Source organism: Natrix helvetica (genome assembly GCF_964273705.1).
Source record: "Natrix helvetica genome assembly, chromosome: 1".
In the NCBI taxonomy this organism is placed as follows: Eukaryota; Metazoa; Chordata; class Lepidosauria; order Squamata; family Natricidae; genus Natrix; species Natrix helvetica.
Genome location: NC_138548.1, coordinates 132,863,877 through 132,889,677, shown reverse-complemented (window position 1 = coordinate 132,889,677; position 25,801 = coordinate 132,863,877). Strand labels below are relative to the sequence as shown.

Genomic DNA, 25,801 nt, shown 5'->3' with positions numbered 1-25,801 from the left:
TGAAATTCCTGATTTTTCAATTATAATTTAATTAGCAAATGAGGATATAAATTTTTAATTCAAAAATTAAGTTGAAACTTCACATGTGCTCTTCAAAATAAATGGTTGTGCATCCTGTGGAACAGGGTCTCCAACCCCCAGGCCATCGACTGGCACCGGGCCACAGTCCACCAGGAACCAGGTGAGCAAGTGAGCAAAGCCCCATCTGCACAAGTGCAGGAACCAGGCAGTGTGCAAAACCACCCCCTCCCTCCACCGGTCTGTGGAAGAACCTTCCTCCATGGAACAAGTCCCTGGTGCCCGAGATTGGGGGCCATTGCTGTAGAATGTATGATCCAGTTGAAATGTGGGGGTTTAGCCATCTGATTTGCTTTGGGTGTGTTTAGTGTGAGTTCCTTGGAGTTATTACCAAGACTGCAAAACACAGGGAAGCTGAAGTAAGATCACAACATTGTTGTGATTTCATTTAGTGTTTCCTTTGCATAACCACCTAGTTGCTGGTCTAACAGTGGTTGCTAAACAAGGACTAACTGTAAATTTTGATGTTTAATCCCTACATTTGTTTTGAGAAAATTATGTTCTTGGATAAATTATTTTTATTTTCATTTATTTAGTCTTGGATGTTTTTACACTAAAAATACAAAATATGATAACTCTTCATGGAAAGGACACTACTCTAGTAATATTGGGAAAGGTACATGTTACTCTCAAAATCCCAATCTTCTCAACTATTCACAAATTTTGACCACTGGTTAAAAGTATTCAATAATTAGGGTTGCAAAGAAATGATTATTACATTTTTAAAAAATATGTAAGCCTCATACAGTCTGCTAAGCCATGAATGGTTAGTCTTTTATAAAAAAGATTTGTAGACTAAGTTTATGGCTAATTATTTTGGGTAAATCAGACAATATTTGTAATTCCTCAATTTGGGTTTGTATTAGATTTAGTCATAATTATATTGTACCTACAATCTTAGGTCTGTTATGGATTGGGGAAATATTTCAAATAATTTTTCTATGGTGGAAGGAAGAGGTTCAAATGTAAGTATGCTAAATATGCTGGCATGCTACTGATGCTGCTTTTCATAAAAATGAAGGATTTAATTAAAGCCAAGTATCAGTAAGATTAAATTCAGAAAATCTTAAATTATACCACAGTGTGCAAAACTAGAATACGCCCATACAAATAATGTAGATTAAAAAGCATGCAGAATGTTAAGGCAAATGCACAGGCATCTAGAAATAGTCTTCTTTAGAAACAATTTTATTCAATTTCACTCCTGCTTTATTTATGTTAAGGATCTGGTTCTTTATAGTATTAATTCATATGTCACCAAGTGAACATTTATTTTATGAGAAGTTGATGATCAAGGTTGTTAATAAAACATCAAGTGTGTTTTGAAATGATACAATTGCTGATACCTATTAAATGTTTTCTTAAAGGTAAATAAAAACAGTTGAGAGATGTTCAAAACAGTCTATATATCAATTTTCCTTAGACTCCAGATAAATATCATTCTGGATCTCTTTCAGAATAAATGGCATGGGCAGAATTACAGATAACTCTTTTGCTAATCTATCTTGTCTGGTCCTATATAGCTCCAATGGTTTCTTTTATCATCAAAACAGCACAATATACCACATTTAAGTGTGGAATCTGAAAGACAAAGACTTGGATAGGTTTCAGCTGTTTCTTGGGAAAGCAAACTAACCTCAAAAAGTTGGTAGCATGAAATGTAAGTCAATGTTATAGCTTAGGTACTTTGCTAAGAACAGGAAAACTTTTCATGGGAACTATCTGAATTGGTAATGTAATACATATTTTTAATAGGTCTGCAGCATTTTACTCCAAATGCTGGAGGTATGGAGCATAATTTCAAGATTCTAGCAATACAAAGAACCATTCCTTTAATAAATTGATATTTATCCAATTAAAACGGTTTAAAGTATTATAGTCTTCGTAGCACTGTGTTTGGAAAATGTTCTCTAAAAAAGACTGATTCTAAAGGAGGAAACCCAAAGCCAAATCATGGTAACGGCCCAATTAAAAGAGGCAGGAAAGAGGCTGATGTAAGAAAGCCCTTGTAAACAGGCACCAAGACATTCAGGTCATTCTCCACCAAGCAGGCATCCATTCCATCAACACATTCTGCTTAACCTCATTCCAAACTTTGCAACTCAACACGCCCGACAGACTGTACAGCTCCAAACATTATCTTTACTGCTTTCCCTTCCTCCCCCGAACACAACAACCCAGACTGTTAGAAGGATCACATCTACCATACAGATTTATTAAAATGTAGGCCTACAATTGAGTTAACCCGTTCCCTCTGTTAATAAAAAGAATGGCTTTGGTGGCAAAATCAGCTATTCATTTGTCTGGAGAAATAAAAACACCAGTCCATTCAGCACGCCATTTTCGGCAGCGGGGAGGGAAGAGGCGCAGTTCTATCAAGGTAATGAAGGATTGCTTTGTATTTTATACACTGGCCTCCTACAGCAGCAATATCTTTTGAACATAGAACCCATCTATACTTTAGAACAGGGGTGTCAAAACTTAATTTCATTGAGGGCCGTATCAGGGATATGTTGGACCTTGGGGGGCCGGGATGGGCGTGGCCAGGGTAGGCGGGGCTAGCTCAACGTCACTTGTGTCGTGGGCCGCAGGTGGCACTCCCAAGCTCCATTTTCGGCTACAACGGCCTCCTGCAACCCCCTGCCAGCGAAAATGAAGCTCGGGAGTGCCGCCTGCAGCCCTCACGAGCTCCGTTTTCAGCTGCGATGGCCGTCTGCAACCATCTGCCAGTGAAAATGGAGGGCCACATGCCACCCTCCCAAGCTCCGTTTTCACTTGCAGGCCAGTCCTTCACTGTTTCCAGGGTGGCCTTGCAGGCCAGATCTAAGCACCCCACTGGCTAGATCTGGCCATCAGTCCTTGAGTTTGACACCCCTGCTTTAGAAGAAAACTCAAGTGCCCAGGCTCAACAGGGTTGGGAAAACACAGGCAATGCGTTATGTGCTGTGTATAGACCTGTTATACCTTAGGTTGTTATTCTAATCATAAAGCCTAAAAGAGACTATTGCAAATGGATAGCATAAACAGGGCATGCCAGAAAACGAGCACTGTTCTGAGACTCCCATTGCAACTTGCAAAGCTCATTTTCAAAACCTAGGTTTTTTACGGGGAGGCAAGTAATAATGAGCAAGCAATATGCATGCTACATAGAGGTAGTCTCGACTTACAACAGTTCAATTAGTGACGATGACACTGAAAAAAGTGACTCATGATCTTTGCATCACCCCATGGTCACATGATCACAATTGAGATACTTGACAAGTGGTTCATATTTATGTCCTGGGGTCATGTGGTCAGCTTTTGCAAACTTCTGACAAACAAAGCCAATGGGAAAGCCATATTCACTTAACTACATTACTAACTTAACAAATGCAATGATTCACTTAACAACTGCGGCAAGAAAAGTTGTAAAATGGGGTAAACTCAGTTAACAAATATTTCACTTAGCAAACATAAATTTTGGGCTCAATTGTGGTTGTAACTCGAGGACTACCTGTATATCCTTTTCCAGCTGTTCAGAGTGGGAAGTCACACCTGACCTTGACTTGTGGAGACATTTAAGTAAAAAACATTTAATAAGTGAAAGTATATTCATATTGTAGACACATAGAGAATGTATAGGGGATGCACATATGTACATGCATGTGTTTCTGTGTGTGCAGATGTGCATATATACACACACAAATACATGCATGTGGGCAAGAGAAAGAGAGACGGAAGCAAAAGAAACTTTACTGAAAGTCCCAATTTGTAACACAAATCCAAGTATCCAGGTTTTTAAACCACACTTCTTACTTTTCTCAGAAATGATATGAGCCTGAGACTGCACAAAATTGTAAAAGCACGGCTAGAACTGTTTGGAGCTGTAGTCTTAAAAAGACAGGCAAGGATCAATAACCATGAGCACAGCAATTATATTGAGCTTATACAAGCCAGGCCATCATACCAGTGTGACAAATGAGAATAAAAATAAATAAATACCACCACCTTACACCACCACCATGGGAAGGAAGAAACTGATTGATCAAGATCTTAGAGAAAAACCTCCAATTTCAGACACTGGATAAATCAAGGGCAAAAAGAGAAGAGAAAGCATCTTATTGATTAAGCTTTGGATTGCAGCTGCAAAAAAAACAGCTTCAGATATAAAATTAAGATCCTGACCATGTTGAATTCAACAGATTAGAATTGCTGGATTTGCATTTGACAATTTTCTATGAATTAGTATTTGGTATCACACGTTATTTAAATTTGTATTTTCAATATACCTGCAAGTGGTTTAAAACAAGACTAAGTCAAGTTGTAATCATAAATAAAATGGAACCTCTTAAGATAACTTTAAGTCAAGGTATCTGCAATGATCTAATATGCTTTTGAAGTCAAAAGGAAGTTCGTTTTCTTGAACAGAAAGGATAGCTAAGGATTGAACCACCAAGAAATAGTAATTTAAGCCCAACTCAGGCTCTTATTTGAAGTTGTTACTTTATGCAAATTCTTCTTCATCACTGAAGAAACTATGCTACTAATCAGTTAGCTAGCATAGTATTTTACAATGAAAACAAGAGAGGATGAAAAATGTGATTTTCTACAAATATTACTTGATCACTCACTGCTGCGAATATTCCCCGGATGATACTTTGCAAATGCTTTATTTTTTTCAATCTTCTCTGCAGCAAGAACATTTGTGAGGAGTGCTGGTCTGCTGCCAAACTCAAATCTCAATTTTTATTTTTTGATGACACAGTATAAGCAGTGTCTAAAATCAATCATGCAAAAGATATCTGAAGTGACCAGCAATAACCGTTCTTTCCCAATATAGAACAAGATGTGAGATCAGAGTAACATACCATTTCTTATCCTGTTGGCTTGTTCCAGTATTCCGGGGAAGATTTTCTATTTCAACTAAAACTGGACCAGAAGGAACTGCTGCTGCAGAGGGCAATGCACTCCGGTTCTGGAAAAACAAAAGATAAAAATGTTTTAGTTAGCAGACTTTACAAAAAAAAACCTTGATTTAATGGACCATTCAGTGTGAGGGAGATGTCCATCCTTTCTGAAATTCTGCAAATGCACACATTGTTGCAAAGAGTATAATGTGCATCACTTGCATAATAATAGCAAAAAGAACATTCTCTGTGAATAAAATTTAACAGGGGTTTTCCTGTTAAAACCTTCTGCTACAGTGTTGTTTTATTTTTTAATGCCATAGATGTGTGTCTTAATTTGGGAGTGTGATCTCCGTATGGCTACACAATCCAGTAAAAGGGCTTTATTAAACTGAAGTTTCACCCTGCTGTAAAAAATACACTCTTTATAACAGATAAAGGGTTGAAGTTAAATTTCCAAGAATGAATATTCTATCTCAGATAGTTCAATACTCGAGGGACAGAACATTTGCCATACTTTAGTAGCATTTAAAGATAGTAGCAATAGCACTTTAGACTTATATATCGCTTTAAAGTCCTCTCTAAGCAGTTTACAGAGTCAGCATACTGCCCCCAACAATCTGGGTCCTCATTTTACCAACCTCAGAAGGATGGAAGGCTGAGTCAATCTTGAGCCAGTCAGAATTGAATTCCTGGCAGTAGAATGCAGTTAGTCTGCAATACTGCATTCTAACAACTATGCCACCATGACTCTTAGCAGTAGTTTCCCCTTTATTATTTAGAGAAAAAGCTCTCTTTCTGGTCCAAGAAAATGCGGGGAGGGATACTATTTCAGTCTACAAATGTTTGTTTTAAATTAAACTTCTAATGGCATGTTACCAAATATGTCCACACCTAGTAGCTATAGCATTCAAAAACTACCGTGTGTCCCCAAAAATATGACAGGTTCTGAAAATAAGACCATGCCATATTTTTCAGGTGGGCAAAAATATAGGCCCTCCCCCCAAAATAAGCCCCTTGGACAATCCCCCCCTTCCAGCCAGGCAGAGCACCAGTCACCGACCTAGCAGTATCCCGAAGGCGCCAAACTGCGGGAACCGGGGGGAGGGGAAGGTGCTCGCATTGCTTGACACCTTCAGGATATCGCTAGGTTGGTGGAAGGTGCTGTGCCCAGCTGGAGAGGGGGGGCTGCTGGACGGCTGCTCTCTTGGGAGTGGGCTCCCGAAGAGCCTGGCACAGCCTCAGGGGCAAACGGCTGTGTTGCGCTGTCGCAGCAGCGCAACACAACAGCCATGTGGTGACTATGCTCATAAGCAGCCGCCCGGCAAACCCCCTTTCCAGCTGGGCACAGCGCCATTCACTGACCTAGAGGTATTCTGAAGGTGCCAAGCCACGGGAGCCAGAGGGTGGGGAACAGGCACTCACGTGGCTTAGCATCTTCGGAATACCTCTAGGTCAGTGAATGGTGCTGTGCCCAGCTGGAAAGAGGTTTGCCGGGGTGGGGTTCATGAGCATGGTCACCTCATGGCTGCTATGCTGCGCTGCTGCAACAGCGCAACACAGCCGTTTGCCCCTGAGGCTGTGCCAGACTCTTCGGGAGCCCGCTCGCAAGAGAGCAGCTGCCCAGCAACCCCAAAGCAATAATCCCTTCCCCGATAATAAGGCCCAAGCCATATTTTGTGGGTCAAAAGAAAATATGACCCTGTCTTATTTTTGGGGAAACATGGTATTGCTTAATTTTGGGGCCTTATAAGTTAAGTTAAATTCTCAGACAAACTTACTTGCTGTGGTCCATTGTTTTGAGTGAAAACATTGCCTGAATGGCTGAAAGAAAGAAAAAAACCCAACAGTTTAATTTCCCAAAGACTGAACTGTTGTCTTAAGACTTATCTGTTCTCATATTCAAGAAGATGGGGGTTAAATTTAGAAGTTTTTAAGGAGATGGTGCAAATACTTCAATTGGATTTCTGCACTGAGTAAATGATTGAATGGCTTCTTTCAACCTTATGATTCCAAGGCAATTTAAGGAGCATTTTGTGAGAAAACAAAATGCAGGACATAATACAGGCAGTTCTACTTCCAATTTTTTCCCTCTGTAAATCCCAACATGTTCATTTTTAATACATGAACATTCAAAATCCCATGAATTTAAAATGCTTAGTTTGCTTTTTCCATTAAAATTCTTACAAAGTTTTCTAAGACTTTTTGAGATGGCAGATTTCAAAAAGTCCATCAGCATTAGGAATATTAAAAAAAAACCAGAGGTTAAGAAGAAAAAACAATTTTCCACTCATAATTACATACGAAGAATTCCAAACAGATAAATTCATGGGGTAAGGTTAACTATAGAAGAAGCCTAACATGCATAATTGAATATTTTACCTAATTCTTTCAGATGCATGAGGATTACCTATAATAAAATACAAAACAAAAATGTTGAGTTTGTACAATTTATCAAATAGAACATTTTTAAACAAAAGGATTAAACTCTTGCAAAATATTATGAGTGATACTTCAAATATATTAAAAAAGTGAATGCTGGAGAAAACTGACAATATATAGTTTGCTACAGGTAGTTGTCAATTTATGATTGGTCACTTAACAACTGTTTCGCTGTCACAATGGCCTTGGAACAAGTGCTTTACGGTTCTAAAGATTTTTTGATCATTGTAAAACTGGTATGGTTGGTGGCTCAGATGGCCCTCTCCCTACCCCACCATGCCTTGGGAGGCCCAAATTCCCTCCTTCCCTTCCTCTCGGTGTCTTTGTTTCTTTCCATCCATCTTATCATAAGGTAACCCTAGATGGCTTATAATATTATCAAGTTAAAACTATATCAATAAGATACTACAAAAACGCAATACTCTTAGCTCAAAATGTTGCTATTCACTAACATTTTAGCCAGATTTGAGGCCTGTTCCTCCAAGGCATGGAAGGAGTACAAGGATTTCCCCTCCCTGCACGGACATAAGATGAAATCCTTTGCTGCACAGGACTTCTCAAGTCCAGCATTTCATCTGCTTGTAACCTACATAGTCACTAACAACCATAATTGGGAGAAACAGGATTGCAATTGTTGAGTGAAGAAGTCACATGGCGTCTTGTTTAATGATCACGTCACTCAACAACTAAGATTCTGGGCCCAATTTTGGTCATACGTGGATGACAACCTATTTGTAATCTATTATTTTACCCAGATATTACCAATAACTAAGGAGATACCATTTGAAATAAATGCTGATGAAAACATATCTGTTAACAGTATTGTCACCAATATGATCCAAAAATTATGATAGCAGTTCAGTGATCCAAAGAAGGATATGTCTTGCTTCTTCCATGTAAACGAACCAGCAAATTGTTTCAAAACTGGCATAGAGATCAGAAGTTGAATGAAAATGTAATAATTTCTACTGAGATAACATGAACAAAAAAAGATGTGGCTTAAAAATATAAGTCTGGTTACCTCTCATTTGTAGTGTCCTCCTTGAGTATCGTTTACTAGGTCTTCTCTCAAAAGATGCTGATCTTCTGGCTTTATTAGTCTTTGTAGTCTGGTATTCTGTTTTCCCACTACATGAAGGATACAAGGAACAAGAAGATAAAAGATTTATATAGCTAAGTTGCTCCAACAGACAATACATAATTATTTTACATGTATATTTAAGCCAGCCATGAATAGTTACAAGGTTCCATAAGTATATTAAATAGTATGGCTTTAAAAATTATCTAGAAGTATTTTGGACTTCGCACCAAGCATACAAACCCCATCCTATTCATTAAAGTAGAAGCAATTTTTTTTCAAGTCTATATGCCAGCTTGAAAAAAAGTTGCCACCATGCCAGTGAAGTCAAAAACAATGTAAGTTTTGTAGCAAAATTAAAAACAATTGCATATGCTTGGCTTGCATAGAATCACAGTAGTGGTGGGTTTCTAAATTTTTTACTACCGGTTTGCTCGCCCGCTCACGCGATGCTTCTGCACATGGGCAGAGCCTCCTGCCGCTGCTACTACCGGTTCACCCGATCCGGGAGCAACCCACCTCTGAATCACAGAGTTTCAAGGGATTGATTAAATAATCCTAACTAGATTATTTAAATTTAAACATAATTTAACAAGTTAAATCCCAGTAAAGAGAGGAAAACACCTTAGTATCCCTTGGAAATGTTAAATTTTTGTTTTGCAGAAGCAGTATGCTCCATCCCATAATTGGGTAGCCCTGACAAAAAACAACCAATTTCATTGTATACATCATGTACAATGACAATAAAGGCTATACGTAATCCCTTGGAAATGTTTATATAGGTTTTGCGTGAAAACATATAGACAAAGCAAAACCACTGCCTCCCAAGTTCATTGCTTTTGCTGTTAATCCATTTCTGTAGTCCACATTTTTAAGTGATACGTTCATTTAAAGAAGTTGAAATTGGTTGGGCCTCCCAGGTTCAGGGTTCAATTCCAGAAAGGCAACTAAGCACACTTATTTGCTTTCTATTATTTGAGAAACGGAGCAAAAGGGAGAGATGGTTAACCTGTATCTGAATCGGGAGCCCAGCCGAATGAAGCTGGATCGACTGGAGCCTTTTTGAACAGGTCCACGGAGGCGGAAGAAAGCATGATGCTCAACAGCACACTTCCACAAATGTTTGCAGGCCTTTGGATGGTCCAGCCTAAAGACAAAAGTATGTTCCTGCTCTTTACCCTTAAAGAAAGATAAACACCAGAGAAATGTTGTGGAACAGAAGGCACATAAACATTGGCTTCACCGCTGAAATAAAAGACGGTTTGTTCCAAACACATATCCAGAGCAATTAAACACGATGTTTACCAACGTTACAAAAGATTGAAGTGAATATTTGCTGATTTAGGAACAACATTGCCTTTGATATTTTATAAGACTGACAGTGTAAGGGTTTCATTTTGCTGTTTTGACACAAATAAACTGACAAGATAATGGATTCCCTTTTTGTTGTGCAGCAAGATCCAAAACTAATTGCAACTGTTACAGCTTTGCTTAAAATGAATAACCACCAGTATCATTTTAAAAATGCCATGCTACCACAGAATCTAATAGTGCTTTTGTATTTTACTGAGAGGTTTAAACAACCTGATTAAAACATGATTTAAACACTGGAGTATCAGTGTTTAATAGCTTTGTTACCCATGAGCAATTATTGACTTTCATCACTATATCAGAACATTGTTTTGTACACATCTGCAACAACCGGTGTTTGCATGTTATAATATAGATAACAATATAATATATAGATATGATAGGTAGGTATATATTATACAGTTGAAATATAGTGATCCACCATACACTTTTATTATAGAGAGCTTAGGGAGAGTGGTGTACATGCAGTTATAAATATTTTATAAAGGAATAATGCAAAAGCAATTTTAAATACTTCCAAATCTATCATCATCACCTGTTTATGAGATGTCCCTAGTTAAGCTTAGCAATAGGATTCTAGTTCTGCCCATGATGCAGGAAGCAATTTTAATAAGATAAGAAAAAGGAAAAAGACTCATTTCTGGGCTCTTCTGAAATAAAATCAGAGTATGCCTCCATCAGTATGTTTGTTTTTAAAATGCTGCTCTTGAGAGCTCATAGTAGCATCCATAGGATTCCACTAACAATTAGAATAGAATAACAGAGTTGGAAGGGATTTTGAAGGTCTTCTAGTCCAACCCCCTGGTATAGGCAGGAAACTCTATACCAATGATGGCAAACTTTTTGGCACTGAGTGCCCAAACTGGAACACGCACCAAAGTGCTGGAAACCAAAAGACCAGCTGGCCAGAGTGCATGCGCGCGCTGGCCAGCTGGTCTTTTGGGTTTCTGGCGCTCCCACGTGTGTTAAGACCAGCTGGTCTGCATGCATGCATGTCCTGGAAACCAGAAGAGCAGCTGGCGATGGCACACATGCCCCGACAGAGCTCTGCATGTCACCTCTGGTATGTGTGCCATTGGTTCGTCATCACAACCTATACCATTTCAGACAAATGGTTATTCAATCTCTTCTTAAAGACTTCCAGTGTTGGGGCATTCACAACTTCTGGAGGCAAGCTGTTCCACTGATTAATTGTTCTAACTGTCAGGAAATTTCTCCTCAGTTCTAAGTTGCTTCTCTCCTTCATTAGTTTCCACCCATTGCTTCTTGTTCTACCCTCAGGTGCCTTGGAGAATAGTTTGATTCCCTCTTCTTTGTGGCAACCCCTGACATATTGGAACACTGCTATCATGTCTCCCCTAGTCCTTCTTTCTATTAAACTAGACATACCCAGTTCCTGCAACCGTTCTTCATATGTTTTAGTCTCCAGTCCCCTAATCATCTTTGTTGCTCTTCTCTGCACTCTTTCTAGAGTCTCCACATCTTTTCTACATCGTGGCAACCAAAACTGAATGCAGTATTCCAAGTGTGGCCTCACCAAGGCATTATAAAGTGGTATTAAGACTATTTCTAATTCTATGAGATGGGCTGGGTTGAGACCGACTGACTGGTCAAATTTAATACAGCAAACACTACTTGAGTGAGGACTCTTTTCTGCATATCCCCAATCCAGATCCAACAGTTTAACCACTACACTATAAAGGCTTTTTGCCAATGCTTATGGCTTAATGTAATGTATCAATACAGACACATTATTAAGTCCTTGATGAAATAAGCTTTCTAAGCACTGTGCAGGATCACTTAAACAATAAAATACAATAGACTTGCACATTAGAAACAGATTAACATGCTGACCTAATATAAAACAAAATAAAGCAAACATGAAATTAAAACATCAACAGGCATAACAATTAAATACCGTGCTAGAGGAAACAAAATAAATCATAAATTACTTTTAAAATCAGAAAGGTTTAAAATAAATAGAGATGTGTGAATGACACACGTGCTTCCTTTGGAAAATATCCAAGAACAAGGGGACAACACCAAAAATATCTTTCTTAAATAAATCTCCAAATTCTCAGAATGAGGCAATATTTTAAAAAGGTTCCTATAGATCAGCCTTAGATATAGAAAAACAAAAGAACTTTCGACTCTCCATTCAGAAGAGAGAGATAATCTATAGTGCTGACTCCATTGATTTAGTGACCATAAGGTACATATGTCTGGCATAACCTTAATGAGATACAATAAAAATAAGTTTAATTTCTGAGACATTACTTTCCATAGAAGTATGAAGGAAAGGGTTTTTTTTTACCTGTTCATCATCTTCAACCACCACTAGTGTTAATTTATTCTTTTTGAAGTCCAATCTAGTAATTTTTGGCCTGCAAAAGGAAAAATAGTGTATGTATGTATACTACAATTTATTCAGAGTAAAAAAAATAAGTTGGGAGAAGTATTTAGAAAGAACATTATCTTTCATAGCGAGTTTAAAAAAATCTTACAATTACAATTAAAAGATGCTTTAAATCTAAATATCAATGTTAACTTTGATTAAAAGTTAACTATTAGATGTATTTATTCATTTTATTCATTGAACAGTTTTCAACCGATTTATGCAAATAATGCTGCAATTACCCAATATATTCCAGTTTTCCCTGATAATAAATGATAATAAAGTGGTTCCCAACAATCAGCTGTTTCAAGCTGCAGGGATTGCCATAGCCTAGTGCCCTGTCCATGTGCCCCATTTTCGGCCTCTGCATCCCGTTTTCAGCCTCCACACACCCTGTTTTCGGCCTCCAAGCGCCCCATTTTCCACCCGTTGTGGGCGGCGGGGATCAGAATGGATGGAAAATAGGGGCCAAAAATGGGATGCGTGGAGGTGGCAATCACTGCAGCCTGAAAAAGCTGATAGCTGGGAGGCCAATCCAACAGACAATCAGCTGCTTGTACTAATCAAGCTCTGCTGAAGCAGAAGCCAAAGGGTGGGGGCCGGCGGGTGAGCGGGACTTATGTTATAAGATGCACCCAAATTTTCACCCTCTTTTGGGGGGGGGGGAGTGTGTCTTATACTCCAAAAAATATGGTACATCAGTTCTGCACAATCCAAATGAGACGCAGCTAATGTCAAATGAATTAACTTTCTTTAAACACATACGTCAATATTTATTTCTCAAAAACTCAAATATGCTATATGATATATTCCTTTGTAAGAGTCACCCTGACTATGTCATACAGGATGCCAATTTAAGTGTTTTAGTTGTTATAAACTTTACCAAAAGCCTTACTCAGAGTTACACTATATAAACTCTAAAATAATGTATGTAAGTGGATTCCATCAAAACAATTTCACCTTAGATATGGATATTATGAACTTCAAGGGTGAAGGAACGCCCCTGTTCTCCTGTAGTTTCTACTACTGTCTCTCATAACCTCCTCCCCTCTATTGTTATTAACTCTTATTTCTGTTGATTGACAGACCAGAGCATTCTGTGGTTGATAGGCCTATTTACTGTTCATATGGCCATGTGTAGTTTTTTAGGAAGGACTGTGTCGTCTCCGATTGACTGTCCCCCATGACAGGCTTATTTTGAAGTCACTTTTCAAGATTTCCCCAAAGGTTTCGTGATCCTGGCACTGTGACGTTAGGACTGCTCAAGTTTTCCTTGACAGTCCTGCCATAGATATATAGGTTATCCAGCTTACCAAAAGAACAATCCAATCTTGGTATCTCCTTCAAATACAAGGACGCCTGTTGGTGTTAATCCAAGGCTATAATCATTGCCATCTCTTGCCTAATAATAATAATAATTAAAATTAGGTTAAAATATTCCTTCATGTATGATTTTTAACAGATTATCTTAATATAATTATTCTTTTATTCACTGTTATGATTTTGCAGCAAAATGAGTCACATATACTGTGTCTAAATTAACACATGACCTAGTGAGTGAACAATCTCTTTCCACTAAATTCCCTGCTTTCCAACAGAACATTTAGGGATGATCTGTACTTTTCATAAAATTTTATCTTCGTATTTTAAATTGCCTCACGGTTATTTATTATAATAGCATTATCACTGAAAACATTCCATAACTATGCTGGAAAGAATGGATTTTTTAAAAACATGGGGCGGGGCAGAAAATAATATAAATAGCAAAAGCACTTACTTATATACCGCTTCACAGTCCTTTACAGCCCTTTCTAAGCACTTTACAGAGTAGCATATTGTCCCCAACAATCTGGGTCCTAATTTTACTGACCTTGGAAGAATGGAGGGCTGAGTAAAGCTTGAGCCAGTCAGAATCAAATTCGTGGCAATCGGCAGAATTAGCCTGAAATACTACATTCTAACCACCATGGCGCCATGTTACTTACGTGGAGAGATTCTAGCTAGCTTTGTGATTTGTCCTTTAAAGTTACCAGTTAGATATTATTTCTTAAAAGAATACCCTTATGTATCCCAACATATTTTCCATGAATACCTTACAAGTGCTGGTTTATACCAATGCATACATTATATGTGCTTTCTGGAGAGTCTCCCAAGATTCAGAGATTTGTGATGGCTTGTGAGACAGATAATCTGATATAGCAAACAGACGGAACAAAAAAACCCCATTTTCTTAGACATGAATTGTGTTTTTTCAATATTAATATTTCAATATTAACAATATAACAATTTCTCAAATGATTGTTACCATAATCTTACCTTTACTATATGCATGTCTACTCCATACATTTCGAGCCACTTTGCTTTGTTCAAATAGTTAGTTTCTGCCTGAGCTGGTGACTGACCCCTGAAATTACAGCAAAACTATAAAATCCTTACAGAGAAAACTGACCACACATAACTTCAAAAGTGCCTAGGAAGACAAACTAAGTACTAGTTCAAGTACAAGCTAAGTTCTAATTCAAATGTTAATAATGTTCCAGGGCCGTAGACACTTATTTTGTTTAGAAATGTAAGGACGGTGAAAGTATTGCAATGCACAATTAAGTTGTGGAAACCTGTCCAATTGTTCTGATAACTTCGGAGATGTTAAATTTGTGGACTGGTATTTAAAAGATACCAGATGGTTTTAAGATCAGTTGGTATTTATCCATAGATAAATGTAAATGGCAAAATACTGAAAGACAGCTTCTTCGTTATCCAACTTTCAAGTACCGAGCAAAACTCCTAACTACTCTGTATTTTGAGAGTATTCAGATTCTTGATCCCCATCCTGGGGAAACTCTGGTTAAAACTGAAAAGAAATTAAAGATAAAGCTAGTATACATACTATTGTGAAATAAATGTTATTAAAAAGACATTATATCTTGTCCAATTGTCTAAAATGGTAGTTGAAATAATAGTTAACTCATTTTGGTATTTCTTGTAGGGATCAATTACAGTTCTACAAATTTTGATGTAATCCCAGTTTAACCTAAATACTAAAAGAAAACTCAATAGAACGCCACCAAACATGGATAGAAAATAATATATACAAATACAAAGATTATACAGAAAGGGCAATTTGTGGATATTTCCAGTTCAGGACTTAGTTACCTGTATTCTTTCCACTTCTCAAAAATGGCCAGTTCCATCTCCTCAGTCTGGCTTGGCACAAATCTGAATTCTGACACTATGTCCGGGATGTGCTCAATAGGATCATAATCCCCAAGTTCAGCTGCAAAAAAGCAGGGTATCTCAGTCATTCACTCAATAAAAAATAGTCCCCCTCTCTCAGTTAGATTGGTTGGAAGTTAATATCCAAAATGCTCAGTTAGTGGGATCTTTCACTCTATAGAGGCTTACAACTGTTAAAGTGCTGTGTTTTGGCTATCATGAAATGAGAGAACATAATGTTATAGTGTTGATTAACACATTTATCTCCTACACTGGTCTCTTCCAATGTCATGCAAATGGAATTTAGCTTGCCCAATGGGGATGCTCCATATTTTTATTTCTCCTGTACTCTCCCACACACATGCTCTAAATCTGCTGAAAAGAGAAGAAAATCTGTTTAATTAGACATGTCTCTTTCTCCTAAGGACAGTGCAAACACTGTCTGAAAGGAGTATCACCAGGTTTTTATGCCTTACTATTCTTATTTGTATAAAGTTATCTTGTAATAAGGGATACACTTCTATAAACCTAATTTACAGAATTAGGCTGGAATATTGGATACATTCCCCCCAAATTAAGGCATTTTATTTAAATTCTAATAGATGTTTTCAAAAATGAAAAGTTTTACATTGGTATATATGAAACAGAATATACATCTATGTAATTAATTTTTTCCCAATGTTTTCTGGCGTAAATTGGCATCCTAAGACCATACTTGCATATTAGCACTAATTCAGAAGCTCTGGAAGTTTCTTCATAACTTTCCTGCAATATTGCGGATGACTTTGGCTATGTAAACATAATTTTTATTGCTTCCCTCTTCTTGCATGTGGGCTCATTCTCCTCTCACCTTAATTAGTTTATAGATGCTATACAGTTAAATATGGCTTCGTTACACATAAATCTAAATCTAATCAAAAAGAGCTCAGCAGTTTGCCTAAAGAACAAATAATAAAAGAACATGTAGGTAGTTATATTCAAACTAATAGCAAATAATGGAAAGAACAGCACTGACGTAACTTAAAAAGGAATGTAGTACATTTTTATATTATATATAATGAATTGTGCAAGAAAAATTGTGCAAGAAAAAAAAAATCCACTTTTGCATTTAAAAGCAGCTTACCAAATAACAAATTTATAAGATTTTGTGCAGATACCAGAAAACAAAGTATTTGCCCTTTATAGTTTTGATTTTGTACATGAAAAAAAATTACACACATATAAGCAATCCCTGAATACTCTATATTCCTAGACAAAACTGAATATGCAATTATAAATCAGTTATCTACACTGAGAACTATTTAAAGCCCAAAAGCACTTCAGTAGCACCAAAGCCTCCAAAACTGCTATCCTGTAAACATTCCATTGACTTTTGTAGAAATTATTTCTGCATAAAAAATTTTAAGGACTTAAAAGAGGAACACTGGAAGTCTTTAAGAAGATGTTGGATAGCTATTTGTCTGAAACGGTATAGGGTTTCCTGCCTAGGCAGGGGGTTGGACTAGAAGACCTCCAAGGTCCCTTCCAACTCTACTATTGTATTGTATTGTATTGTATAAGAAGTTTAGATGAATTGTATGTATAAAATTAAGTAAATATTATGTGGAAATAAAATAATTTAAGGACACCATATGACAAAATCACATAAGAGCTGTACACATTTCTTAAAAATTCAAGAAGCTAATTAAAGCTAAATCAAGAAAACAGTTTTTTTATATTTATGAGAAACAATAAAAAATATTTAAAAATCTGGCAGCTTTTAAAAAGAGGGCTTGGAGAACATGGCCTTGCCATACTCAGTGCAGGACTCCAACTGTCAGCCAGGTTTGTAGTTAGAGCAATCACAATTGCATTTTGCGATTCACTGAGTTTTTCAGAACAAAATTCAAATAACAAAAATAGTCATTTTGCTGAAAAAAGCGGACTCTTACTATTCCTGTTTAATCCCCCACCTCAGATAAAGATCACAGCTCTGCAAGCCTCAGAATTCCATTCATACTTCTTAATCATGATGGGCTGCAAAAGTGTTATCCAAAGCTGAGATCTTGGTGGTTAACATTATTTGACGTTACCCTATCATCTTTATAATCCTGCGGCTGGACTGAACATGAAATAGATCCTTCATGTACAAAAGGGACCAAGTATGTACATGTGGTTTGCTACTGGCAAAGGAAACCTGTTTGGCTTGAAGAAGTCTTTGGTCTTAAGCACACACCCACATAAAGTTCTCCAGTCAACTTACCCTGTAACATGTAAGCTGATAATTGCACCGCTGTTTCAAAGGGACATTCCAACCTATAACAAGAAAAAAAATTGTATCGGGCAAACTTTTCTAATATTTTCCTTCTTTGGGGCATTTATCGGTAACCTTAATCCTAAAGGATTGGGCTTTAGGCTGTGCAGAAGTATAATTAGATTTTAAAGGAAGGGAGGAAGGGAATAATTCGTTTCAATAAATTGACAAAGCATGCTTACATTTGGTGATCAGAAATCAAATGAAAACAAACTTAGTACAATGAGAACCGTTGCGCTTATATAAGAAGAAAGGATGGTAGGTTGTGTACATTCAGAAAAGCATTCAAAAAGCCGTGATTAAACGCAATACCATATCTTTCTTTGGGGTCTGTCTTGATAGCAAGGTAATGTACTATGAGTGAGCTTTTTGCATGACTCAGGAAAGTAGAAACTACTCTCTTCCAAAGCAATGCATCCAATGGCTACTCTTGCTTGAATATGCTAATTGTAATGCTTGACACATGTAGATGGCCAAGACAACACAGAATCTCTATGCAGGTCTAGCAGGCTACAGATATGCAACAGCACAAGAGAAATGATTTAGCAGCTGAACTACCTGATAACGATGTGTCACTGCAGAATAGCATTTGGTTCACAGGAAAATTCTTCCTAGGGCCTTGACTATAAACAGAAGCTCCTTAGGTTCCACAAAAGGCAGCAGTCTCATCCAAAGAATCTACTACTAACATCTACAAATTTTAACAATGGATGGCTTTTTCTAGTTTGGGGTAGAGTTAGGAAATAAAAATGGTAATCCAAAATGGGATAATGAGCTTTAGAAATAAAACCTGGAATGAAAGGAAGTCCCTGATTCCTAGAGATCTGGGTGCCTCCTATTACTCTAATGACATTCAGGAAGCTATTAAAAGTTGTGGCTAAAAACAATTAACATATGCGTCAGATATGTACATTGCAATAAGCCCAACTCGAGATTTAGCAAGCTGTGTGAACTAAATTGTCAGTATAATTATGAATGGTACTTACTTGCCACTCAGAATATCCTGCTTTAGTTGAAGAACAAATAAATATCTGTTTTAAAAGGGAAAAGGAAGAAAAATATTACTGAAAAACAAGGATTGTTTGAATATAAATATTTAAGGCTTTGAACAGTTTAGGACTTAAAAAATGCTTTAGGAACAAATGTACTTAAGGGGTACTGAAAAGGATTAATTTATATATTCTGAACATGAAACCGTATAATGGAATGGAGTGGTAATAATATTCCAAAAAGAACGTCACTATCAGCTTTATCACAACCAACACTGAATCTATTAGAATTAATGGATATCAACTGAACATCACTGTTATATGATTACAGTATTTTTCAGAGTATAAGATGCAACATGGTTTTGAAGAGGCAAATTTAAAAAACAATGTTTCTGGACTATGCACACCTCCCAAAAATGGCCCGTTTTTCACAAAAATGGGCCCATTTTTTTGTTTTTTTTAAAAGGGCATGAATAGCCTTTAGGTGGCTTGCAGAGTGCTCCTGGGGGGTGCCCCCCCAAACGAGCAAAAATGGCCCGCTTGTCACAGAAACTTTTTGTGAAAAAAAGGGCATGCATAGCCTTTAGAAGGCTTTTAGAGTGCTCCTGGGGGCTGGGGGGGGAGGCAAAATTGAGCAAAAAACAGCCCATTTGTCGCTCATTTCTGCCCTCCCTCAGCCCAGGAGCACTCTGAAAGCCTCTTAAAGGCTCTGCACGGCCATTTCAGTGAAGGGGGTGGGGTTTCCGGAGGCAAAAAATGCTGTATTCAGTGTATAAGACGCACCCAGATTTTCAGCTTCTTTTTTGAGGAAAAAAGGTGCATCTTATAGTCTGAAAAATACAGTATATACTCCCAGCTAGAAATGCAACATTATACAAGACTGAACAATTCTATAACAAACTGCAAAATATATCAAATGCATCACCTAGAAAGGAAGGAGTACTATTCACACATGATTGGAATACAAATATTGGGAAAATAAATGAATTTGAAATTGCAGGAAAATTTGATTTGGATAATGTGGTAAAACTGGGACAAATTAATAGAGTTTTGTAATGAGGAATTTTTTTGCTCCTTGCCAACAGGAGCATATAAAATTGCTATCAAGCACCATAAATATACTCTACTACGGAAGATCACTACTGCACAGGCACAATCCTCAAATCAAATAAATTACATAAAATAAATCAGAAGATGAGATACAACTCATTCAGCCAGAACATTTCCAGCAGCAGGCTGTGGAACAATTTATGAATTACTGTTATTAAATATTTGGATTAAGATCAGAAGATTAAATAAAGATAAACATTTTCACAGAGAAAAGTGAAATGTGTGAAATTTGATGTAGAAGAAAAAAAAATCCCAACATTTAAAGTGGCATTCAGAACAAGGTGTTGTGATAACCAGAGAAAAGAGAAGATGAAAGTCTTCATCATTAAGGAAGATCTGAAATGACTGAACACAAACTTCCAGTTAAGCAAGAATGGAAGAGGAAAGATGTATCTACCCTAAATGGCAATAACTAAAAGAAAATAATAATAAAAGAAAAAAGATATTTTTAAGAAGACCTCGTCTGGTGAGGAAAAGACTGGATTTGGGGTGTACCATTAAGACTTGACTGAGTGAGAATGGAAAGAATGTTGTATCTAAAATTTGTGTGAGTAAATTTTCAGGTAACAGCAGAACAAGAAGCAATGGTACTGCAGGGGAAATTGTGATGACTTTAACCGGCTTCCATAGAGATTGGAAAAAATATTTAAAGAAGATGCTAGAAAATGTGAAATTTTCATTAATTCTTCCTGTGAATAACATTTTATTTAAGACCTTACATAACAATAAAACTATACATGAAGAGTAAAATACCCAATAAACAGGAAGACTTCACAAAGGCAAAGGATTATCAATCAGGTAGCAAATGTAAGAGAGAGCAAGGAGTTTTTAAAAGGAGTTTTATCTCTGCTTTACAGACTATAGCAAGGGTCTTGATTGCATAGATCGTGGCAGAAAGTATTGGGCTAATGGGTGAACCAGAACAATTGATTATTCCTCAAAAGAACAAGATGCTACTGTTAGAACTGAGTGTGAAGAAACAGTGGTTCAGAACACAGAAGGGAATAAGACAAGGATGCATATTGTCCCTCCATCTGTTAAAATTACACAGGGAATATATTATGTCAATGGCAACATTGGAAGAGATGGCAACTGGGATCAAAACTGAAGGTTGAAGCACTAACAATCTGGGATATGCAGACAATACCACATTGTTAGCTAAAACAAAACAAAACAAGCTGACAAAAAGGCAAAATGGAGAGCTCCTTATGAAAATAAAAACGGAAAAGTCTGGGTTAATGCTAACCAGTATGTTCAATGTAGTCGCTGTTTATGGCAAAGTGATAGCAGTACATTAGACAATCCATGAGCCATTGGGTCATTGTTTCAGAGATATTTCCTTACCTAAGCAGAGAAAATGATAATGGGTGGGAAAAAGCATGGGGGCCCATGTGCAACGTCTGACTTCCTTATTGACTTTCATGTGGGAAGCTGGTAGGGAGCTTGGAAATGAGAGTCATGCGATTGTGACCAAACATGGCAGTGTGGCAACACTGAAGCACCCACAAATTTGCCAGATTTTCAATCCCATGATGGTAATGGGTCCAAAATGTTAGACACATTCTTTAATTTAGTTCATTTGAGAGATGTTGATTCAAAAACTTTCCCTATAATGCATCATTTCATCCAACTGATGTTATGAAAAGTCACAGGCACTTTAGTAGTATATGCATAGTTTCATGTTCTTAATTTCAAGAGACAGGCAGCCTGCTGTAGAGAGGTATGAAGATAATGATCTTATCTGATCATGATATATTTTTGTCATATTTTCATGACAATGCAAGAGTTTAGCAGTGTTGAAGTATGGCTGTGACAACTGATCACTGAGAAAGTGACAGAAAGAAGACAGATGCATTCAGTGTATGGATTTGGAGATGATTACTAGCAACTGCAAGGAGAGTCAATCAGTTGTTTCTGGGTGAAAAAGACTGGCAGACTGCTTGAGAAGTTGCTCAGCAAGCAGAAATTCACATATTGGGAGAAACACACACACACACACACACACACACACGAACTAGTTTAGCAAGGTTGAGAGATCTAAAAAAAGGAAAACAAAAGAATTAAGGTTGATAAAGGACATCCTTGAAAAAGCTAGGAATTGTTGCCAGAGTCTGGTCAACACATCCAACATTTATCCATAATGATGCTAGGCATCATGACCAATTTGATCTAACTAGTTTTCTACAAATTCTTTGGATGCTGGATAGACTATAAATATTTTAAAATAAATCAGGAAAATAAACAGATTAATGATATACATACAGTATTTATAAAGATCACATAAAGCACAAAGGTTTCTCAATGAAAACACAGAAACAAGGAACAGTCTAGTTCTGTTTTTATCACCGAAGAATAAAATTTTGACTAAGGAATACTCATTTTCTAATTTCCTGTTTTCCTGGGGTGTAATACTGAAATGGGAGAATAGGGAGAAGTGATTATTTTTAATTATTTCCCCCCTACTTTTTCATCATTCAAAGCAATCCCAAAGCAGATTTCTTGGATAAGTCCAAAATCTTTAATAAAATATTTGTTCAAACGAACTTCATTTCATATATGTTCTCAATAAAACGAGAATGCTATGAGGACTGAATATAAAACTGAATACAATATTGCATGCATTTGTTCCAACTTTTCACTGTTTATTCTAGTCCCTAGCCTTGGGGGCATAATATAAGAACCCAACTTTTATTTAACTATTCAAAAACTAGGAAACTTGCAACATTCATATTCAGATTAGAGCGTTATATACTGAACTACAATACAGATCGTGAAAGTTTTTCTATAGGATTTGTAATTTTCTTCCTTGCATACAATGTACCTTGTGAGCTCTTCACGTAAGTTGTTTGGTTCAGAAGAGTAAAATTTTACACGAAGATGAAGACAATACGGTGGACCAACTACAGAAAGGGAATATGGGTTACTGATAGCAAAGATAATATTTTGCAAAAATATTCACAGAGATACACACCAGTAACAAATTGTTCTCAAAATGAAATTAATTTAAAAAAATATAAATATAGTATAGTCTTTATTGACATTGAACAAAATAAATACAACAAAATTGGTATAAATATAAAATATATCAGCAATAAAGGGTTAAAAAAGGCAAAGGTAATTTTATATTAGGTATTAGAAGCCATCAAAGCTACATTACATTAAGTTGATTTGGCTTGCCAAGAAAAGACAAATCTAGGTTAATCCCAGTATTACCAAGCTCTATTCTATGAAGTGAGAAATCCATAAATCTTGGCTATGGGAGCCTGTATCAGCACACATTCTACAGATTTAAAGCTGAAACAAGAAGCATTGCATTTTTGGAGTGTAAAAACATTGTAAAGCTATCTAGATAGGTTTATATGGTATTTGCAAAGCATAAATGAAAGAGACATATTGTTACTGTACTTTCCTAGGGAAAAATCAATTTGTTCCACCTCTCTAGGTCTTCTAATCCTGAAACCTCTCTGAACTTTTAATCAGTTTCCAAAACTTTTACTATTTCTCAGCAGTGGTGGGTTCTGGATCCCGTTGCAACCAGTATGGTGTAACGGGACCCGGTGGCCACCACATGAACATACGCAGCAAGCGCATGCGTCCTTACCTTCTGCGATGCCTCCATGACGCTCCAACTGCTCAGCGGAGCGTCATGCAGGCGACGTACGCTGTTTGCGCATGCGCAAACGACCCGTTTCCTTCAAGTACAGGTAAGGAACGAGGGAGGGCCCTCTGGAGCACCGTACTGGAACGGTACCCAGTGCTCCCGGCAGGCACCGATACACCTGTACAGGGGTGTACCGCCTGCAACCCAACACTGCCTCTCAGTTTCACCTGGGGTTATTGAAAGCTATGTTCTTTTGGTAGCAAAAAATGCAACCATTTTGCAGTAGATTGTATGCCTTTTGCCTTTACCCATATTGCTACTTAATTTTGGTTATGATAAGTTCCTTTCTGTTCTGTTCCATTTGTCATTATCTTTTAATAAGATAAATTCTAGACCAGGTAGCCTCTGATGGTACTAATGGATCATTACCAAATGTTGATTCAGGGTACCTGTTATACTAGAATTTCAAGCTTTTCTGGCATATTCTGTATTTTACTACCAAGAGAATAATTTGAAAGTGAGAAATATGAACAATACACTAGAGCAGTGATGGCGAACCTATGGCACGCGTGCCACAAGTGGCACGCGGAGCCATTTGTCAGGGCACGCGAGGCGCTTCCCTGTCAGCTGGCCAGTGTGCATGCGCGCGCTGGCCAGCTGAGTTCACCTTTTTAAAAGCTATTTTTCGCCTTCCCCAGGCTCCAGAGGCTTTATAGGAGCCTGGGGAGGGCGAAAAGAGCCCCCCCCCGGAGGCTTCAGGGACTGTCCGGAGGCTTCCCTGAAATCTTCGGAGCTTTAAAACGACCCTCCGAGCAACCCGGAAGTCACTTCCGGTTTGCTCGGAGGGTCATTTTAAGCGCTCCGGAGGCTTCAGGGAAGCCTCCCGACGGTCCCTGAAGCCTCTGGAGGGCCTCCGGGGGGGCGGGGGAGGCTCTTTTCGCCCTCCCCAGGCTCCTATAAAGCCTCTGAGCCTGGGGAGGGTGAAAAAAGCATGTAAAAATGGGGGGGAGTTGCGCTTTGTGCGCGCATGCACACTGGGGGGGTTGCGCGTTGCATTATGGGTGCAGCACGCCCGCACATGACCCTCCCCCCACTTGTGGCACGCGAGCCAAAAAAGGTTCGCCATCGCTGCACTAGAGGAGCAAAGGTTCCTAGAAAATATCACCCTCAAATATCTGTCTTTCAGTGAAAATAGAAAGAACATTTGTTTAATAACTACATGCAGTTTGACAGCAAGCCAATGTTCCGTGCAGTGTAATTAATTCCTTTGAGTCAAAATGAAATATAACACCCTTTTTCTGTTACTGCAACATTTTTATTTCAATTTGTCAAAATATATCTTAGAGGAACAGTATCCCAAAATATGAACCCAACACTTCATTGAAAAATATATAAAAACTCAACCACTTACTTTTAACTTGTTTTTTTATACTCTTTGTGTGGTCCAACCAATGCTGAAAAAAGAAGAAGAATCAGATGAAAACTAAAACAGATCAAGGAAAGAAAAGATTATAAAAGGCATAAAAATGGGAAAATGCTAAGTTATAAAGAAAATTATCACAGGGAGGCACAAGCAAAATCATTTTTATTATAATGGCTACTTTTAGACATAGCTGAGACTAATAAATGCTGTCCACATATCTGAAGGGTATCAGTTGGGGCACACTTATCTGGTTAACAGTGTGCTGGTTGATATGTGGGACAGAAGTTTCAGCTTTCATAATAGTGAAAATTGACACTACTCCGATTGCGACTGTCTGATTAGTATGACTTAAAGTGACACGTACAGTTCTCCGCTACATATAGGCTTCTTCTCATCTCTAAAACTGCATATACAAATCACAGAATGTTAGCTTGTAGGTAGACTAGTTATAGTTTCTTCTATAACACATAGGCTATCACATCAATTATTAAGTATATACTGAATTTAGGAGGTTCCTGTAATGTAAATTATCCAAATGAACAGTTTCCAGAAGGGCTGTGAAGAGCATTTTGAATTTGAAGCATTCCTTATCAAGTTTGGAACAACCAATCTGTTCAAAGTAGGAAATTTCATTTGTTTTGAACATGTTTTGAGGGTAAAAATGATAGAAGCAACCAGTTCTGCTTAGGAAATGTTTACACCTGAAATAAGACATTTCAAATTTGACAAGCTGAATCAGAAACGTTCTGTATACCATTAGTTTCTAGACTGCATCAACTCAAATGCAGATTTTAAAATTTCTTTCAAATCTCATTTAGGTTTCTCATCTTAGCCGACCTCACAGGAGTGCTATGAATATAAAATGAGATAAAAGAATATATGTAGATAGTCTTCGTCTAATGACTATTCAATAGCAATTGGT

The 25,801-nt window shown here is 37.5% G+C and overlaps 1 protein-coding gene across 3 annotated transcripts in view; it reads right to left on the bottom strand.

The window, feature by feature from the left end:
* Positions 1-25,801, bottom strand: part of EPB41L5 (erythrocyte membrane protein band 4.1 like 5) — a 66,183-nt gene that overhangs the window by 24,375 nt on the left and 16,007 nt on the right. For all 3 annotated transcript variants that reach the window (XR_014176773.1, XM_081970486.1, XM_081970487.1), the window contains exons 4-16: positions 24,868-24,910; positions 22,677-22,755; positions 18,743-18,787; positions 17,706-17,758; positions 15,404-15,524; positions 14,567-14,654; positions 13,564-13,652; positions 12,170-12,239; positions 9,494-9,663; positions 8,428-8,534; positions 7,347-7,374; positions 6,746-6,788; positions 4,926-5,032 (exon numbers count right to left, since the gene is read on the bottom strand). Coding sequence is in view for 2 of the 3 variants with exons in the window: in XM_081970486.1 (XP_081826612.1) it covers positions 4,926-5,032; positions 6,746-6,788; positions 7,347-7,374; positions 8,428-8,534; positions 9,494-9,663; positions 12,170-12,239; positions 13,564-13,652; positions 14,567-14,654; positions 15,404-15,524; positions 17,706-17,758; positions 18,743-18,787; positions 22,677-22,755; positions 24,868-24,910 (1,043 nt within the window). In the remaining variant the exon portion in view is untranslated. The remainder of the gene's footprint in view (positions 1-4,925; positions 5,033-6,745; positions 6,789-7,346; positions 7,375-8,427; positions 8,535-9,493; positions 9,664-12,169; positions 12,240-13,563; positions 13,653-14,566; positions 14,655-15,403; positions 15,525-17,705; positions 17,759-18,742; positions 18,788-22,676; positions 22,756-24,867; positions 24,911-25,801) is intronic.